The sequence below is a fragment of the Emys orbicularis genome, chromosome 16 (genome assembly GCF_028017835.1).
Source record: "Emys orbicularis isolate rEmyOrb1 chromosome 16, rEmyOrb1.hap1, whole genome shotgun sequence".
Lineage (NCBI taxonomy): Eukaryota > Metazoa > Chordata > Testudines > Emydidae > Emys > Emys orbicularis.
The window spans coordinates 20,065,718-20,086,823 of NC_088698.1; the positions used below are offsets into that span (position 1 = coordinate 20,065,718).

General features: G+C 36.7%; 1 protein-coding gene across 1 annotated transcript in view; it reads right to left on the bottom strand.

Annotated features, from left to right (window-relative positions):
- The window catches only part of EP400 (E1A binding protein p400), a 62,988-nt gene that overhangs the window by 38,976 nt on the left and 2,906 nt on the right, over window positions 1–21,106 (bottom strand). The window contains exons 3-20 of the mRNA XM_065417506.1: window positions 19,065–19,175; window positions 15,256–15,343; window positions 14,744–14,851; window positions 13,640–14,028; window positions 13,028–13,330; window positions 12,067–12,252; window positions 10,132–10,272; window positions 9,941–10,019; window positions 9,627–9,679; window positions 8,694–8,751; window positions 7,454–7,543; window positions 6,297–6,404; window positions 5,341–5,534; window positions 4,599–4,776; window positions 2,949–3,085; window positions 2,358–2,527; window positions 1,356–1,530; window positions 381–517 (exon numbers count right to left, since the gene is read on the bottom strand). Coding sequence (XP_065273578.1) covers window positions 381–517; window positions 1,356–1,530; window positions 2,358–2,527; window positions 2,949–3,085; window positions 4,599–4,776; window positions 5,341–5,534; window positions 6,297–6,404; window positions 7,454–7,543; window positions 8,694–8,751; window positions 9,627–9,679; window positions 9,941–10,019; window positions 10,132–10,272; window positions 12,067–12,252; window positions 13,028–13,330; window positions 13,640–14,028; window positions 14,744–14,851; window positions 15,256–15,343; window positions 19,065–19,175 — 2,705 coding nt within the window. The remainder of the gene's footprint in view (window positions 1–380; window positions 518–1,355; window positions 1,531–2,357; window positions 2,528–2,948; window positions 3,086–4,598; window positions 4,777–5,340; window positions 5,535–6,296; window positions 6,405–7,453; window positions 7,544–8,693; window positions 8,752–9,626; window positions 9,680–9,940; window positions 10,020–10,131; window positions 10,273–12,066; window positions 12,253–13,027; window positions 13,331–13,639; window positions 14,029–14,743; window positions 14,852–15,255; window positions 15,344–19,064; window positions 19,176–21,106) is intronic.

Consider the following 21,106-nt stretch of genomic DNA (forward strand, 5'->3'; position numbering starts at 1 on the left):
GGCATCCTTACCCACACCACTATTCCTTTGTTTTACTCCTGGACATCCCCTGAGCAGAAACTGACTCTTCTGTTGAACTCTGGTGGCTTTGTGGTTTGAAGAAGCATCCACAGAGGATAAGAATTATTCCAAAACAGCTTTTAACTGACCATCATTGATTTTAGGTTTCCAGAGGTAAATGGTTGCTTTTTTCAAAGCCCATCATATCTTTTGGCTTTAACGTTAGAAGTTTCAGGGTAGTTATGTCATATTCTTTGGTCATGATGAAAAGGTTAGGAAAAATATTAAATGCAACCACCCAGGACATAAGTAGTTTTTTAATCTCCTTATCCCAAGAGTAGAACCATAACAGTTTTTACTTTGCTATTTGAATTTCTTACCCTGGCTGCAATATGACATCTTCATACATAGCCTTTTGCCGATTAGAAAGACGACACTTTAGCACATGTTCATATTTTTTTGTTAGTTGCTTTTCAACATCTCTCTTTGATCTTCGCAAAATAAATGGTTGAATCATCTGAAAAATGTCATAATATATTAAATAATCTTCCTTCACATTAAAGATACTTTGACAACTTGAAGCTAAGATTACCAGACATAATGCACACACAAACAGCAGTTATGCAGCCATTTGTGTATAATACGATTATGCTACTACGAAACTGGCTGCAAAATTGCTGCTTGTTGGTTTTTTTAATTTCTGCATAAAGGTGCTCCAAAATCTAAGCTTTCGGTTTTGTTTTGCTTTTTGTTAAAGACACTTTTAGCCCTTATTGGGTGGAAGGGAAGGGGGCCCCACATAAATCAAAACCCACCCTACAAGTTGTAAAATGAATGTAAATCAACCCTCCCCCGAGTCTGAAACGGCAGCTTTGAGAGAGGTGTGAACTGCTTGTATTCACAGTAAAGAGATGCTAAAGATTGCTAATTATTTCAGTGATTATCATTTTAGCAGACACTTCCAGCTTCTCCCCCAACAATTTCTAAAATGCCCTTCTATCAGTACAAAATTCTGTGGCACACATTGAAAATTTGTGCGCACCATATAAAAAGCCACATTTAACATGCAAATCTTTCTTAAGGTTTTACTAATGACTGTACAGGATTCCCAGGAGCACGTGGCTTGGGAAGATCCCTGCTGCATAAATTCTGGGCTCCAGACTTTAGGCCCAGTGTTCCACATAAGACACAATGCTTTGATCATGGTATAACACAATGCTTATAGGAGGAGTTCCTGTATGAGCTGATCCAAATGTTAAGAAAAGGCAGAGAATTCATCAATCTGAACCCTCCATGCCTGAGTCAACTGTGTTTGGATACTGAAGTAAAAATGAGAAAATAATTAAATTACATACTCTGTGTAATCTTATAACAAGTTTATGGCAATAATCCTGATTCTCCTCATTGGCTGCCTTCACTGGGAAATCTAGATAAGATCTGGAAATTCCTGGAATTAGAAAATGCACCATGGTCCACAACTCTATCAAAGTGTTATGCAAAGGAGTGTCTATCAGGAGCAAACGATGCTGGCTGTGAACAATAAGAAAAAGAAACTCAGTAATGAGGTTTAACAATTAAGTAGTTTTTAATAAAATAATGAGACACTTATCTGAACACTCTGGGTATCTGACAAATACTTAAAACACAATAAATTAAAAAAAAAAAGAAACAGCAACCCCATAGCATACAATAACACTAAGTAACCACAATAAACCAAATTAACACAAAAATAAAACTAACTCTACACTTTCCCTAAACATTGCCTCCAACAATATTTGCTTCTTCAGTAAATAATCAGTTTGCCTGAAAGTCACAGCCATAATGGTTAAGACATAATGCTAATTATTAAATCGGAAACTAAAGACAAAATGAATCAGTGTTATATTAACATTTAGGACAGTTATCGTTATAGTTATAACATTAAACTACAGAGCTTCCTATCTGCTTGAGTGTTTTTATAAAAAGAATTTAAAAAAAAATGTTTTATTAACTTAACCCTTCTGACACACTCATTGGAACTTTCATGCAAAATTAGTGAATCATCCAAAATAAAGCAGTTATCCATCAAACTAGTTTCTCATTTCCACAATATAAAAAAAAAAAAATGTAGGAAATATTTCTGCTTGAGCAAGTCAAGGTCCAGAACATAGCAGCTATAGTGCTATGTGAGCTACTACCATTTGGTGCTGAGCAGGTCTCTGAACCTTGACTGCTCAAGTAAAGGGAACTCTACAGTGTGCAACTAACGTACTATCCATGTAAGAACCCAGGCAGAACAGAACAGAATTCTTGAATTTTTGAACAGAAAAACGGATCTAAAAGCAACACAAAGGCAAAATTGTTGATATGCTCCAAACCTTCGGAGATTGAAGAGTGCCTCCCAGTGCTTCTCAGTCATGTTTTTCATTTGCTGCATTTCATCTAAGACTAGGTACTTCCATCGCATTTTCATGAAGGCATGGTTGCCTTTAAACAGCTGCTTGTACGAAGTGATGCATACATTAAAGCTATTGGGTTCCATCCATTCCTACAAAAACCAAAATAAATAATGATCCATACAGGCAATCTCCAACTGTTAATACTAGTAGGACAGAAAAGTAATGGCAGAATTCCAGTGATTATGATTGCATGCTATCCACTTTACAGTGATTAAAAAAATGAATCCCAAATGATTTAAGCTAATCCTGGTCTTCAAACTACAGTCGGGGTCCAGGAAGTGAGTAAGGGTGCTGCATGTATTGTTCAATACTTAGGACACCCTATTGCTTCACTTGCATTTTCAAAGAGACTTATGGATAAGAAGCTCTTGGTAAATGCAAGAAGCCCACATTACATTATTTCATTGTTCACTTCTTGTTATATCTCAACAAGAACAAGCTGCATAAATCTGTGTACCTAAACAGTGATCTAGTCTCATCACTAAAAATAAACTCTGCAAAATAGAATACCTGTCTCTTTGCTCTAAGTTCTCTTTGGCTGCCAAAGTACAGAAGAATTTTCAATCCAGGGCACCAACGTTTCAATTCAAGCTCCCACTTCAGTATGTTACAACTTCGTACCACAACAAGATGAGGACCCCAATTACCTACAGGAGGAAAAATACAGCAGAGGACAATACAGACATGGGATAAATATTGAAACCTCATTTTCTCCCTTCTGCTTTTAAAGTTAAGAACTGTATTTACTGAATTCATTGTGTGAGCGAATACTAATGTCAATACAGGACTACTATAAGAACAACTGTTAACTAGTCTGAGAGAATACAAAACTGTAATTCAAGGTTACAGTTCTGTAACTTCAATTGTTTATCAATGGTTGAGTCTCAGAAGTTAACTGAGTCATTTGTTCATTACACAATGTTGATTTTTTTAAATACTGTTAAACTGGAGATTTAAAAAAAATGTGGCCCCCAAAATCCGAGGCAGGGGAACGGTAGATTGAGCAGCGGGCTGTCAACTGCTAAAACTGTCCACTTAAAACACGAAGGCACCTGAGTGTCATATTCCAATATAAATAGGGTTTTACTAAAATAATTGTCCTTGTCCATATGCTACCAAAGTCTGATTTGAACCCATAGATTCAAAGAGATTATGATGCAAGACTGAATCTCTGTTTATCTCTCTCTCTCATTTTGTCCAGAGTACATTTATTTGTCAGCTTCTGCTACTAGCTTCTGGTGTTGCTGGCAGCTGGCTCCTATCCCTTCTTCATCCCCTTTATCAACAGCGGCAAATCTAATCTAATACCTGAGCCACCTTAAGTGTATCTGAATAGTGCGTTTTGCTGCCAGAACACTAGGTGTGCTGCATATACAGTTCTGCCCCTAATGAACCCAACTGTTTTTCAACTGGGACATGTCACTACTTCTTAAAACAAAAAACACAGATTATAATTGAAAAACCCAGATTGCAGCTATATTAGAAATGACTTGTGCAGATCTGAGGAATGTGGTCAGCACGTGTCAGATGCAGTCTCTGGGAAGTTAGCATCCTTTTTGGATTGTAAGTCATATGTATTAAAGTACAGATAATAGTTTGCAGCTCTGCAGCACCTTTAATCAGGCATCAAAAGAGCTTTATAAATACCTCATCCTTCACTTCTGGAGATAAATGCTACCTCTTGCAAACCACAGCAAACAAAGCATCCGAAGAAGTGGGCTGTAGCCCACAAAAGCTTATGCTCTAATAAATTTGTTAGTCTCTAAGGTGCCACAAGTACTCCTGTTCTTTTTGCGGATACAGACTAACACGGCTGCTACTCTGAAACAGATTTTAGAGGAAGCCAGGAAACAACAATCCCTTAAATAACATAATGCAGCTTATTATCAAACACTGATGAGTGTTTTGAGTACCTTGACCATTTTTCTTAACCAAAAGGAGATAGTTTAAGAGAGCTTGAGAACAGCACTTCTAATAGCTACTCAAGAAGTGACTAAAACTACCAGCTTTTTGCCAATATTCTTAAAAGGAATCACCACAATTGTCGGCAAAGTTTCAAGAAATTTGCAGGACAGCTGTAAACAGGCAAAATAGTGATTTATAATGGTAGTGCTGGTATACCTTAAATTAAAGTTGCATGAAACAGCAGAATTAGCTTACCTTCATTACTAGCCAGGTGTGCAAAAAAGGCAATGACTTGCACAGTTTTGCCAAGCCCAGCCTCATCTGCCAGAATACCATTGAGATTCTTTTTATATAGCTTTGCTAACCAGTCCAGCCCAATCTTCTGATACTCTCTGAGAGTCCCATACAATAAAGATGGAGTATTATATTTTACCTGTGCCAAAAGAATATATGCATTTATGTTGCTGCTTTTGATCAAAGGTTAGAGTATGATTAAGTTCAAGGAAGCAAGTAAACAAACGTTGCCTTTTATAACTCCACAATTATGAAGATATTTCAATATTCATTGATTGTTAAAAAAATAAAATCTATTAAAAATGGTGCAAAATTTCTTGAGGAAACGGCAACACTTCTTGCTTTCTACTTCTAGCATTCCTTTTAGAAGATCCTGATCCACTCATAATTAATTAAGCCTCACAACACTCTCTATGAAGTACTATACACTTTTACAGATGGAGAAACTGAATAATGAGGAATTAAGTGAATTGCCTAAGCCCAAGATCCAGTCATTGGAAGAATGGGGAATGGAATCCCAATACTTTCAATTCCTATTCCCCTCATTAGGTCAGGGTACAAGGCTGCATCCAATATTATGTTGGCTAAAAGGTGAACAACAAAAGACATTCCCTTATGTAGTATTTCCTGTTTTAAAGCTACACTTTTAAAAAATAATCTTTATGCACAAACACATGCTGTAATGGAAAATGAGAAGCTTTACCGCCGTCAAGATACGAGCACTCCCTTTAGGTAACAGTGCTTCCGCAGCTGCAGCAACTTCTGTTATGTCTTTTGTGTGTTTCTTTGCAGCATTTGTTCTCTCTACACCCTTATGCTGATCAATGCTGAGAAGTGAATCTATGAGTACCACCTCCTTCTGAAGGCTTTCCTGGTCTCCTCTATGGTCTTCCAATTCTACATAAGATGTAAGTTGATGATTATTTTACACACAGACATAAAACATCAGAAGTAAGTTACTAAATTGTTTTAACTGTTTCTATTATCTTCTGTTTAGCCAAGCTAAAATGAAAATCAAGTTAAGCGCAGCACCATGTTCTGAATGCTCACATTAACTAGCTTGTAGGGGCCACTGGCACAGAAATACGTTTTTACACTCCCTCTAAGAAATCCTCTGGCATTTCCCAATTTCCTAAAACTGAACCCAGAATGCATAATTCTGTGACCAATGATATCTATGACACATAATAAGAAAAGTAACCACTCTGCATGCAACCGTATATACTTCATTTATAGGCTTTTCTATGGCTACCTTCACTATAGTTTCTGATAATCTTCAAATGTTACTGGATTTATCCACACAACACTCCTGTTAGGTAGGTTAGGAAGTATTATCCTCATTTTACACATTGGGAACTGATATACGGAGATTAAATGCTTTGTGCAAGATCATACAGAAAATATTTTGCAGTGCCTGGAATATAACCCACAGTTCCCAAGCACCTTTCCAGATCTTTAACCACAAGACAATTCCTCCTTTCATACAATCCCATAGACACCAGTACTGTACTTTTTATTAATTTCAGATGTGACTTACTTTATGTTTGTTCCTCCAAAGCATGAACCATCTTGATAAAATGAGCCCAATGAACAATCAATTGATTTCAAAATGAATGTTAGTAGTTTCTTCTAACAAAAGTAAAATAAAAATAAATTTACCTTCTTCACTGGTGTCCTCTTTGTTGCCAGGCTTAGGCTGGGGCCAGTGAAAATTCTCTGAAAAGGCACCTTCGTACATCTTTACTAAGTCATCCAAAGGCAATTCAGCTGAAGGTTATTGAAGAACAAATACAAGGATATTAATACTAAAAACTAGCAGTTATCAATAACATTACTTTTTAATAATTAAGCATACTTTGATATATGTTGTAATCTACACAGTAGTCAGTTCAGAAATTGACTTTAAAGATAATTAACAGATGGAAGCAAAGCGACATTTTTAAAGTCAGTAGGCTCAATCCAGTAGGTTCTTACCACAATACAAACCCACTATATAATCTGACAATCAGTTACTGCTTAGGAGAATCACAGCACTAAAAACAGCAGGCTTGTTAGATATCAAAACTGAAGCACATTGGCAATCTCTGTGGGGTATTTTGCGCAGCAGCGACATGCACCTGCCTCTGAACAGTTTTACAAAAGGGAGGAGGTTACTGGCACAGCGTTCTCTGGAAAGGCCCCTTTCCCTCTGATGCTTAGCTTGTCAAGATCTGAAATAGACCAAATCTGCTAGCCTTCCAGCAAAGCCATTCTGGTTGAGCAGGCACTGGTGAAGAGCCAAGGCAACTGAGGCCAGTGGAATTTCTATCTAATGGGAAAGTGCTGTGGAGGGTTTTAAGCAGCATTGCTCACATGACCAGTGATCATGGTAGTTGGGAAGAAGGAGAAGTGCTGCCATGTTAGTCAATTTTTAATTTGCATCTCCAATGCTCTTGTGTTTTCAGTGTATATCAAGGGCACTTGGAGATTTGGATGGGACCCTTTTAGTGTAGAGTTTGTATAGGAGCAACATCTAAATAAAAACATTTACACAGAAACTCTTTTTCAAACCAAATTACTTAAGAATTAGCTAATCATTATACATACCACTCCATAAACACTAACATTCATCACAGTCCACTATTAAAAACAACAAAAAACACACACAGGAATACAAACTATACATGGTTTGAAAGTTGAACGCATTCAGAAAAACAAACATTCATTTGATAGCTACCATATTTGCAAATATAGTAACTGCTATACATTTTCACATTTTACTCCAAACCCCACCAATATGTAGCAAACTTGTGTCCACAGGCAATCCACATACCTACCTTCTTTGGCTAAGTTAGAAAGTTCAGTTTGATGGTTTATATTTCCTTCTTTAGCCTCCTGCTCTTCAATTGTCTCCTCTTCATCTTCAACTATCACCAAAACACACATTTATAAAGGAGGCTTAGTTAAACAACTATAAAAAAATCAGAGTATGACCGATAGATCTGCCAGTTTAAGCCTGCTTTGGAGATTGTTCCCAAGTCAAAGGCACTGGATATCACAGTGGAATTTAGCAAGAGAGAAAGGTCATTAAGCTAGCCTCTTCTCGGTGTAATTGCTGAACTTTGGATAGTGGTCACATAGATTGTAGCATCTCCATTCCTTCGAATCTGCGATCTAGTGAGGTGTACAGGTTCGTAAGATCTCACCAGCTCAAGAAGCTATGCAAGTCACTATTTAGGTATCTCTGAATCTCACTATAACCGGATATCACTGAGAACCTTAGCAGGATTTCCAAAAAGGATTAGATATTTATATGAACAACAAGAATATCCAGAATTACAATACCTTCTTTTTAACAAAAGAGGTTTGGAAGGGATAGAATCCTTCATGCTTCAAGGCATAAGTCAACCTTGAACTTTTGAGTGTTAGTAGGAAACTTTCCCTGGGGCCAGGTTATCCCACAACTGCCGGAGTTTTTCCTCTCAAGCAGCTTGTATGCTGTCAAACAGGATATTAAACTAGATGAACCACTAGTCTGATCCAGTATAGCAACCCCCCTGGAGGTTGGGGAGAAGTGGGGAAGAGGAGGAGGAGAGAAAATTATAATCAGATATACTGACCCAGACGAGAAGATTTTCTTCCACTCCCAAGTTCTAGCAATACCAGCATCTATGCTTCTAAAAAGGTCTCTTTATTAATATTATTTTGTTCTTAAAGTGAAAACTATAGCTCAGTTCAGCTGGTATTTTCACAAATAAGGAGCAGACGATGGAAGAAGCCAATACCACAAGCTGTTTATTCATCTCTTTCCTTGGGCATTTAGGGAGGGATTGGGTATAATAGGTAACAATAGTGAAGTCTTGGTAATAAAACCTCACTGAAGTACCTTCCCTCACTCTGCTATTTAATCTTTGCCGAGAAGTGGATAAGGTTGGCAATTATGTTGCGAAAATGCAGGGTATCTGAATCAGCAGATTGAAAATTAGTGTTAAGTTTTTAAATATATAAAATACATACCCACACTTCCAAAGACAAATGCACCAAGCACTGTAGACAGAATTTTTAAAAGTGACTAACCTTCCTCATCAGTCAAGGATGTGCTTGCCTTTCTTTTCCTTCCAGATGACAGTGAACCCTAGCATTAAATAATTTAAATGTTCAAACCCATGGAATATAAAGCCAATACATAAACAAGACTTCTAGGACAGGAGGAGGCTAAATCTCCATCCAGTTCCTCCTTAAATCTAGCTATCCATACCAATATTTGTATAATAAGTTGACCAAAGTCAATCAAAGGCATCCACATGAGTGGAATTCCACTGATGTCAATGGGACTCTATGCAGATATAAAGGTCCAGCTGCAGAGATGTAGGATCAGAGCCTGTATGTGTGACTGGGTAAATAATACACCCTTTAAAAACGTCCAAACATCTTTTTCCCTCCCTAAACACTAGAATGGCCACTTCAAAGCCCTTATAGGTTCCTGGATAAACATTGGAGCAAAGAGTCCTGTGGCACCTTATAGACTAACAGACGTATAGGAGCATGAGCTTTCGTGGGTGAATACCCACTTCTTCCAAAGTGGGTATTCACCCACGAAAGCTCATGCTCCTATACGTCTGTAAGGTGCCACAGGACTCTTTGCTGCTTTTACAGATCCAGACTAACATGGCTACCCCTTTGATACTTGGATAAACATTAACTCTCTTTTCAAAAGGTATTATATTATCAATCTCAGACACACACAAAATTCAGAACATTCAAATGTCAAAGGTTTATGGTTCCTAACAACAAACTGTGTTTTCCCCCCTGCACACAATGATGAATTGTTTAAGGCCAAAAACTCAGCATTAAACTTCCATAAATCTGTTTAGTGTCAGTTTGTGTTAGTCTAAAAGAGCAGCTTTAATGTTTATTTGAAACAGACACAAAAAAAAGTATTATTTCATAAAAAGCAGTAAAATTTAGAATAAATCTGAGACTCTGTAACAAGTAAAAAAAGAGACTTACCACCTCACTTTCTTTTTCCAATGAAATGTCTTCTGTAGGTTTTGTATCTTTCCCTGGAAAATTATTACAGACATCCAACAGTCACTCAGCAACTTTGTGTTTCTTATGTTAACATTTGATTGCATCCATGAGAAAAACCATCAAGATAAGTAAAGTCTACCAGTAAAACACAATAAATACCATGATTCACAATTTGGATTTCTACTGTCAAAAAGATGAGACCCCACACTTGAGTAAGTGGATGCAAATATGTAAAAACCGTAGGGTGGGCCATGAATTTATACTCCAGTTTTAATAAACTGAAACACAATTACCTTTGTTTGAACTTTTCCTTAAATTCAATGCTTTTTTCCTTTTCTCTTGAAATTCGATTTGCAGTTTTATTTCAACAACCTAATATATAAAATTGCAACAAAAATGTGATTAGAGCCTCTAGATTTTAAAAAGACTTTAAAACAATCTTGCAGTCACAAATAATTTTTTTTTAAGGAAGTGGACAGTTTACCTGTTCAATATTTGACCAGAAGTATTCTATTTCTCTAGCAATTGAGGCAGCAATGCGCCTTAACTTGTTTTGTTCCTCTTTTCTGGCTCTCTCTTCATTAAGTTTCTTTTCCTCATGGAAGCGAGCCACAGTTCTCACCATCTAATAAAAACCATTAGATTCTTAATGAGGTTTCCTCAAAATATACATCACCACATTTCTTAAAATCAGACTTTTTACCCATCAACCAGATGTTAACTGTAGCATAGTTTCAGTGCACCTATGGTGTAATTAATTTTCAATATTTCTATAATCTTTCTATATCAGAAAAGTAACTGGTATGAAATTAAAAAAGACAGAAAAGTCTACTAGATTATGGTCTTATTTACATTAAGGCTACTTTACTAATGCAAAATTAAGTCCTAACAGGTTATTGGAATAATTTATAAAACGTATTTTAGAATTTCCTTGTGAAATAAGTATTTCAAATATAAACTAAAATAATTTAAAAATTTTGAACGACAAGGTAAGTGGTGCACTGCATTAGGATATCACCTGTAAGAAGAAGGGATCTGAATTCACAACAATTTAAAATACAGAATAGGAAATGACATACTGAATTAAACCAGTGGTCCTTAATAATCCTATATCTTGACCCCAAGAGAGGCCAGTACTAGATGCTTCAAAGGAATGTTCAAGAATCAACACAATGGATAATCATGGAATAACGCCCTGACAGGAAGTTTCTTCCTATCCCAGGCACTAAGGTTATATCTAACACAGCAAAGAAAAACTTGCGGTTGGCCCATGCCAGCCAACTCGGGATCACAGGGCTTGGTCTGTAGGGCTGTTTTACTGCCGTGCAGACTTCTGGAGGCAGGAGGACCCCAGAGCTCGGGCTCCAGCCCGAGCCCAGAAGTCTACTCAGCAAGGAAACAGCCTTGCAGCATGAGCACAAGTTGGCTGGCACCGGCCAGCCACAGGTTTTCTTTGATGTGTACACACACTCTTAGTGGTTAGTTTATGTACTGAGGTGTTAAGGGTTACAGTCCTTTAAAAAGAGAAAAGGCGAAAAAAAGCACTTACCAAATGGTCACAACTTTGGATAGTCTCTTCTACGGAAGTGTCTACTTTTTTTTTTTTTTTTTTTTTTTTTTAAACTTTTACTAAATGCTTCTACTCAACAATATCTTCTGGCAGCATGTTCTAAAGGCTAATGCATGCTTTTAAAAAAAATATATAACTAATGCATTTCCTTATCAGTTTCAAATTTATCGTTCAGTATCGACTATTCCCTTACTTTTGTATTATGAGTACAGATAAACAGTAGTACCTGATTTACCTACTCTGTACTATTTATTATTTTATACCCTTCATTCTGGTTCCCTCTTATTAATCTCCTAACTAAATTAAAAGTTGTGTCACTCTCCTCATATGGAAACCTCTTCATGCCTCATTTTCATTGCCCGTCTCTGAATTCCTTCAATTTCTGCTATAATTTTTATGAGATGGGTTGATCAGAACTGAACAAAGTATTAACCACCCAAAAGAATACATATATCTATTTGTAATAAAAGTGCTATATATTTATTTTTAGATGGGAGAGAGTGGCTGATGTGAAACACACGCACTATGGCCATAATTTTCAAACTTGCCTAACGTTAGGATCCTAAATCCTTACTGATGCACCTAAATGAGTGGTCTGATTTTCAGAACTGCTGAGAACGCAGCATTTGCCACTAAAGTCAATGGCAGATGCTAGGTGCTCAACACTTCTGAAAATCAGGCCAATTATTTAGGTGAAATGCCAATACTTTACACTCCTTGCACTCCCTTCCATCTAAAAACATAAGGATTTTACTAGAACTAGACAAAATACGCGTTTCAATAACATTGTTACAAAGATGGCTGACAGCAAGACCAGTTATTTCTCTTCAAAAACATATTTCAAAGTACCTTCTTAGCAGTAACCATCTTCCACCTTCTCTCTTGAGCAAAATCAGTTGCCATCCATTGCATTTCTTCTAGCAGATAATCCCAGTGAGATTTGGGTCTCGGGGCCTCCTGGAGTTTGGGCAATCGTCTCAGGGACCACAAGCCTTCCTTCCTCAGCTCTGCTATTCGTTGATGGATTTGATTTTCCTACCAAAAAAAAAAAATATCCCTCCAGAAATATGTCATGTACAAATACATTTCAATGACAGATGCCTCTGTCTGGCTGCAGCTATGATAGTAGCTGAATAAAAAAAACAGTGTTATAAAGTCCCAATATCATAAACAAATTTTACATTTAAATTTAATGCTACACCATGGGAAACAAATCAAGTCTGCACATAGCACTGAAGTGCCAAAATTAACAGACTAAATGAGATTCAATTGTAATAAGAATTACAATAGTTCAAACTGTATTCAACAAAGTGCCTTCTGTAACACAAGACAGAGAGACACTTCGTATGAAAGCATAGCAATCAACTTACAAGACCTATGGAAACTACACTGAACTATCCTTTTTTACTGAAATCAGAGCTTTACTACATAAGGAAAATATAAGAAAGGATAAGACTACTTCACTACAAATCCTCCTTAGCTGTTAGGAGAAACAAAATCTACAAGGATCCTGTTAAAGAGGCAAATGATCTGGCTCAATTTTACTAGAAAAGTTATCTTACCACAACAGTACATCTTGAGTGATCAGGTGTGATCAATATTATGGAAATACAAAAAAGAAAAATGCATTTAGCAAAGGAGACTGCTTTCATTAGCAGTTTTATCTCTAGCTTCTTTGGAAGTGCATTAAATATAACCACCAAAAAATGCGAGAAATAAAAATTAGAACTCTCCTGTGTGTATTAACAGCTCAACAATGTAACCTTTCTTCATGTTAGTGGTCTTTAGGTTCCAAAAGAAAATATCTTACCAGTTTTACTTGCTCAGCAAGCTTGTCTTGAGAGCTATCCTGCGGTAACACTGCTGCATTCTGAGCTGGGCTCTGTGTTTTAGGTGCTGTAGTTACGGCTAAGCCTGGGGGTTTTGATGCAATAGGAGACAGTGACTTGTTAGTTGCTGGAGAGGTTCTGTTTGTCTGTACTGGATACGAAGAAAGTGGTGCTGTGCCTGAGAGAGCTGCTGGTGGAATAGAGGAGGTAGGTGGCAATGAATTTGCCGTAAGACGCTGAGAAGTTTGGGCAGCATCTGCAGATGGTCGTGTCAGCGTCACTGTCTGTGGTGAGATAAGGAACTTTATAATCAGATACTATCGAACGCTGCATTATAGAAGAATGTGTTAGCCGGCCAAATGCTGACCTAACTTTAATCCACTAGAAATACAACATTTAAAATGCTTTACTGTTTTACTCAACAAGCTACATCTACATAAGTTTATTTTGTCTTGTAGAGTTTAAAAATTTCAGCCATTTAACATCTTTCACATATTTATAAGAACAGACTGCTGCCATTCTCCCAGTTATTGCAACAAGAGTTGTTTTAGGAGTGAGCTTTTCACATCAGGCAAACATTTATATTTATATACCTGTTGCTGTATTGCAGCTTGCGGCTGGGCCACTTGTGTTGGTGTCTGTCCTTGTATATGGAGTGCTGGCTGTACCTGCTGTTGAAGTGGTGTCGGGAGCTGGCTATGTGGAGCAGAAGTGATGGGTACACTTTGGGGCTGGGTCTTCACCTGAATCTGGGGCTGTGCTGGAGACTCTACTATCTGTGGCTGTTGCTGTGAAAGCTGCAATGCAGCGGGGAGAGATGTTATGGGGACGTTAGCAGGTTGCAGCCTCCCCGGCAGCTGAGGTGGAGGAGTGTGTAAACTTGCTGCATTCTGCACAGGAGGACCTTTGGATGGGTCATACTGTTGCTGGCTTTGTTTCTGTCCAGTGAGCTGTACTGCTTGAGGAGTTGGAGGCATTCCACCTGCAAAGCAAGAGGAAATCAGCACAGATGAATTTTAAGTATCAATGTTCTTTACTACTTTAACCAGAAAACGGTTAGACAGCCAACACATTTTGACTTGTTACTTACTTGGCGATAAGATACCATCACTTTGAAAATACCACATCACAATCACAAAAATAAATCACCATTACAATAAACAATCTATCATGCAAAGGAATGCAGCTAGCATTTTTTGAATAAGAATCAATTACAATAAAATGCATTATCTTTACTAAATTGTCTTCTGGATTTCCTAATTGGTTTTTCAACTATTTATGAGTTAGCTGGAGCTCAAAAGTCATTGAATGTTATATAAGGAGGATGCTGTACATTAACACACTTGGACCAAAAATGACCGTCAGTGAACTAACACCAGTAATGAAGTAAAAACAACATTTATCACATATATGGCAAAATAGGAGCTACTTTTTTCACAAACCCTTGATTTAGATCCAGAGCTCCTAAGCTAACCAGTTTGCACCAGCACTTGTGACGTACTTCCATGCCCACATGCACCACTGTAGCCCATCACTCAGCTCCTTAAACAAACCAGGCATTGCATACCAAGAATTAATTTACAAGGAGAAGTCTATGGTGGAACTAGGATCTCAGAAGACTAGGAGCCTAAGTTTCTAGTCCCATTACTTACATCTCCTTGTTAAATTAATTTGCAATTGGCATGTGGTGACAGTACCTTGTGCCGTTGGCATTAGCTGTTGTAGAGGAACTCCTGAAGCCACACCTGGATGCTGAAAAACCATCCCATGACGGCCCACTTCAATTCGTGGTCTCTTAGACGAATCTGTGATATTCAAATTCCATTTATGGCATGGTATAATGGAATGGTTTCAGTTTACAAAGCAAAAGTACTACACATGGTTTCAACATCAGCTCAGAAAGCTACAACTCTACTACATATGTGTAGCATTCATGAGGAATATGCTCCAAGGGCAGAGTTCCTTTATATTTCAAGGTGGCCAACTTCACTTTCCTCAGCCAAATGACAGACTTGTTAATATTTCTACACTTGCCAGATCCAGTCCCATTTGTTGTAGGTGGAACACACTGCACCATACTAGTCACAACAAATAGGCCAAAGGATCTGGCAATTGCCAGAGTGAGGCAAAGCTACATTTCAATAATTATGCAGTAGTGGATCTTCTATTTTCCTTCCAAATAAACTTAAATTGTTGAAGAACAACATACCTGCTGGAGTAAGTGCTTGCTGTCTCTTAAAAGCTTCAATTTCTATGGTATTCACAGTCCCCGTTACTGGAGTCCCTGTGTGCGTTTGCTAATAAAAAAACCAAAAATCATAAAAGTTCAGCTACCTCATCAGTTTCCCTTACAACAACACATGAAGTTACAGTAAATCTAAAGAACACCTACTTGTATTATTAGCTCTTCAAAATGATTGTATACTCTAAAAAGTAAGACTTGTTCAATATCTTCTGGCAATTTTTAAATACTCCTATAACAAAGCTATATAAAGTGACCCTGAGAGTCTTTCATTCAGCTTTCAAGTATTATTATGTTAACTAAGAAGAGGAAATCAGTTGTGTGTGTTATAAATTTTGTGTTTCAAGGAAAGTGCTATTAAAACTAGAAAATGGGGTGGGAGAAGAAATATACTTGGCCATTATTTTTCTGGGTTCCTTTTCCTATTAAGGATTTACATTTATACAAGACCTCTCTCCTCCTGCCATCTGCCTGATGCTGCAATGACGTTACAACTAAGTGCATGTATCATCACACTGTTACTGCATTAAAAAAAACAGTCATGTCAAAAATTGAATATTTTACCTCACTACAGAATTAAATATATGGCAAGACAGATTGGGAGAAACAGCTCTTGCATACTACTAGTATCAGTAACGAGCAAATATGGTAAAATATAATAAAGACAATTTATTTATTTATTTTAAAAATTCAGTATGCAGGGCTAACTAATTCTGTATGCAAAATATTTGGAAAGCATATGAATGAAGTTAATTTGCATCTTGGAGAGTTTAAGCTTACCAAGAGGCCACCAACATCACTGTGGGCTTCAACAGAAGCTGGTGGTTGGCATGCCTCAGGATTGAGCCCCACGACTCAGCTGTTTAACTTGGCCAAAAAATTGCTCAGAATCAAAATGTGGAATAAAAAAAATCTCAACCCAGGTGCAAATTTCAGCTCCACTTCTCTGAATCCAAGACTTAAATTTATTTTATTACAGCTTGCTACTAGACATAAGCAGCTGACTACTAGAACGTAATGGCACAGCTAGTGAAATGGATATTGGAATTCTGAAGTAAAGCAGGTTGCCTGTATGATCATTTGCATGATCTTTTGGCCCTCAGCTATTCCACAGCATTGCTGGTGAGGGCTTAAAGTCTAGGAGAGTTTATGGGTGCACAGTTCTTTTGTGTGAATTTCCAAACCAGATTGTTAGGTCTTCACTTTTAGCAACCCTGCTATCACCACGTACTCTATTATGAGATTAACTATGCAAAAAATAACGGTTACCCAAAGAAAGCTCTTAACAGCTTTCTTTCTTTTTTTTAAAAAAAAGAGGAAATTATGCTAGTCCTTAAAAAGGAATTAATTTACCATTCTGAAGTTCTCTAAGTGCAATTTAAATAAAGCACAAGAAAGTGAACACAAAACGATATTGAAATAAATTGTAGGTGTCCAAAAATCTTCAGTGCCCTATTGTACAGTATAAACTAACACACACACACACACACACACACATATCTTACATACATAGCATCCCATTGTACTTAAGTACTGTAGCATGTATTCTGCTCAACCTCATATATGAAGATCCTGTCCAAGTCTAGGAATAATAGATGGACATTTATGACCACTAGTGGTATGTTTATGGCATTACAATGTTCATCTGACTTAAGAATTTTTAGGTAAACACGGTGGACACTGCCCAGAACTATATGGCATATGTGCTCATCCAATATGGTACTCAAATGATTAAGGATTAACTGTCTACCTTCATTGTTTCCTTTTTAATTTACTACTTTTATTTATATTAACATACATAACAATGTTATGCCACATTCAATATGAAAAACTTTCAAAGAAGTTTTAGTCTGAAGCAGACACCTGGCCCAAACAGTAAAGTTTGGCAAAGTATGATAAATTTAGACGTGTACAATATGACTGATTTCAAATAATGTGTTATAATAAACAATGCACACTTTTTATACAACCATAGAATTGCACCGAATTAATTAACATATCCAGCTCAGACACTTTTTGTACCAAATGTCTTTCTGAGCAACAACTTAAGCAACCCTCCTCCTCCAAAGCCCACTCTAAAACCCATTTATTTCACCTGCCTTCTACTACTGCCTAACTGCTCCTGGCTTCGATTTCCAGGTCTATTTGTTTTAGGTTTCTGGACTGACATTTAGTATCTGAATGCCTCCAACTTATTTGCATTATTTTTACTGAATTTAGAACATAAGCTTTTGAGAGCAAACACTATGTTTTATATGAAATGCAACTGTACACCACTGGCACTAGAAAATAAATTGTTCTGAATCTTCTTAAAAATAATGAAAAGTTCTGGTTACTATATGGTTATCAGGCAGGATGTCCACCATAATGATCTTAACTTACTGTACTTACAACACTCCAAATTCAGTGACAGAACTGATCAAGATACCTACTATGTTTTATGAACAGCAACAGAGAGAGAAGATGTAAGGTGTACTATCATTTTTCTGCTAAATAATCATATTACTCACAACACTTTGTATATTTTTAGTGTGTCTGCTATTCTCATTTTGAAGTAACTTAGTTCCTATGGAAACTATGATGTCATTAGTATGGGCGGAGCTTACTGACATCCACAAGTGCTATACAAAGTCAATTGATACCATGTTTTCAAATGGATATATTTTAAATGGATTAAACAAAAGATGACTAACTTTCAAAAACTTTTGAAACCTATGTAATTACTGGCCACATTAAAAACTATTGGAAACAAACACATCTTCGCTAAACAATTTAATTTTTTTTTAATTTACATAGTATTAATTATATTTGTGAATACAGTCAATAATACTGTCTTGACTTAAAGCCCCAGGGCAATCTGAATGAAGTTAGTGGGATTGCACAAGTTGTAAGGTAAGGCAGGATATACAGCCCATCAAGTACAGTTTGCTGTTAAAGATCATCTTCACCAAAATAGAAGTGCATAGCATTTGAGCTGAAAGAGAATATTTCAACTACAGAATTAGGGATTATCCTTTTGTGGGCCAATTGCAAGAGGGCAACAGCCGGATACACTGAAGTAGGTCTGAAATACCCAGCAGAGGGCAGTGATGTACACACAAGCTAGCCTGTGTTAAAAGTGCATTTCCATTGATCCATATAATTAGTTCTCTTTATAGGTGTCATTCTTCTCTTCAGATATCTTCTTCAATGTGCTCCCATCCAAAAACAAACTTCTGTCTAAAATGGGACCCTCTAAACACTTTTATTTCTTCTACCTGATATCCATGATAAATCTAGTGAAAGTGAGGTAACTTATGATGACTCATTTTGAAGTTTTTTGGTAGAAAAATGCATCATACAATCTATAGCAAGCAAGGAAAATCTAATACTTCTGCAGGCATATACAAAAACCTTCAATCAATCAAGAAAAAAGAAAAGAAATTGAGAAGAAATCCACAGTTACAATGCCACACACAGAGAAATCCAAACTACTACTATGCAGAATGCACAAATGAACCAAATGCTTTAGGGAAACAAACGACAAACAAACCAAAGTGAAAAACATTCAAGCTGAAAGTTGATGAAAAAAGCCAGCAACTTTGAGACAAGATAGATTTAACTTCCTCAACATCCAATAAACATTCATGCGTGTCAAGATTTAAAGTTATTTTTGTTTGTTTTAGATGACAACGGATGGGCTCTTGGGAAAATACGAATTCTGCTAAGAAATATCAAATCTGAATGAAGAAAAAAAATCTGGGATGAGACTACATTTTAGAACCATTAAAAAGTACCTGAAACGGTTGCTGCTGGGATGAAAAAGCAGCAGAAACATTTGGAGGAAGCTGGGTTGCTATAGCAACAGGAGTACCAGTCTGCCCATCCTTTCCTGTCACAACCTTTACCTGAGAGAAAATGTTTTGGGGGAAAAAAAAAAAAAAAAAAAAAAGGGAGAATCATTTTCTTTTTAAAAGTTTTTAAAACTGATCAACACACTTGTTTTACACTGTACTGATGGTACCTCACTGAAGAGGGGATTATAACTACATGACCATCAGTGCAGTTTGGTTTGAATATCGACAATTTTTGAAGAGTTCTGTTTCACTTTTAATAGCAGAACAGAGTGAGTGAGGGACAGACTACCTACAATGACTCTCACCACTGAAAAACTGTCTTAAATCCAAATTAAGTAACAGTGTGGGTTAAATTTAATTTTCTCAGTTCCTAGTTGACAACAAATTAGCATGACAGACAGTCTGAACTCAAGAGAGCCCGAACATTTATTTAAGCAATGAGCATAGCCACCATTCTCTCTCCCCCATTAATTTCCAAAGTGATCAGCCCTTCCAGGCAAGGGATGAGGTGCATTGCTTTAGCAGAAGGTGATAAAGAGGGGGGGGAAATAAAAGAGAGGAAGACCAAAAATACAAAGAAGAACATACTCAAAAGGTGCCTTGATTTGCAAAAGCTACCTTAATTTGTTAGAACAGTCAAACAAGTTTATTGGCACAGTTTGCAAAATCCTACAATAATTAAAATGATTAAAACTTTCACGAGCAATTAGCTGTTCACATATAACATAAATATAACTGTCTGTATAAGTTAAACTATGCCCTAGAACTAAAAAAAGAGTGAGCAAACTTGAACCCAAAAAACAGAGAGGCAGATCCTCAGCTGGTGTACACTGTCAAAGCTCAAGTGACTTCAATGGACCTATGTCAATTTATCAGGTGAGGATCTGCCCCTGAATTTGTACAACAGAGCTCAACATACCTGGCCATTTCAGCTAGTGACAAATAAATAGACCAACAAGAACAGGCAAACAATTTGACAATAAATTTAAAACCACAAGGAATAATTCATGGACACCCACTGTGGATTTAAAAAAAAAAAAGAAAGAAAGACATCCTGTTACCACAATTTAAGCTACTGTGTGCAGAAACAAATTATTCCTTCAAAATTATCAGTATCGATCTTAATCACAGTTAAATTTCTTCTCGTCAAACATACTAAATGCTACACATTATGCTACAACTTCTGAACCACCTGCAAATTCAAACCAAAGCTGGGGTCACTAATAAGCCTTTAGTTTAAAGGTTCATCAACTTTTCATTGAAGATATATGGAACTGTTATAGAAATTTTAAACATACTTAAGTCTTTTTTAATGGAATCTTTTTGCAAACTGGCAAATATATACCCTTCCCTATTTTGGATACATAATTTGTAAAAGGGTATTTAAGAGTTTCAAGTGGTATCAATTCACTCATTGTGCCAAACATGACATCACAACTACTTGCTACACAACTGTCAGACTCTCCAAAATGGAATAGAGGGGATACCGCAGGTCAGAATTAATATGCACTGATATAACTATTCAGGAAAAGTTGCACATCATATTTGGTTACCATATTTGGTTCAAGTCACTTGCCATTACTAAGCATGGAATTCATTCAAAGAACTTTAATATTTTGTTTAATTAAAAAAGGAAACTGTTTTTTTATGCACAAACTATAAATTCTTTGGACAAAAGCCAATTCCAAGTTAAGGTTGTTTTTCATCTCATTCTTTTTTTGAATGTAGGTATTACATGATGATAACTTATAAATTAAAATTACTCTATGATACATAATCATTTCTGATAAGCTAACATGCTTCCAGCAACAATTCCAAGCCTCTGTGGGTTTACGATAGAGCTTAACTATTTTGTGGGGGGGACTTGAATACTGACATGAACTTGATCAGTGAGAAAACAAGTGTATTTTCCTTCAAAGCCCTAATTCTTTCCCCCTCTATTAAATTACCTCTGTTCTTAAAATATACGCTTCCAATTGCAT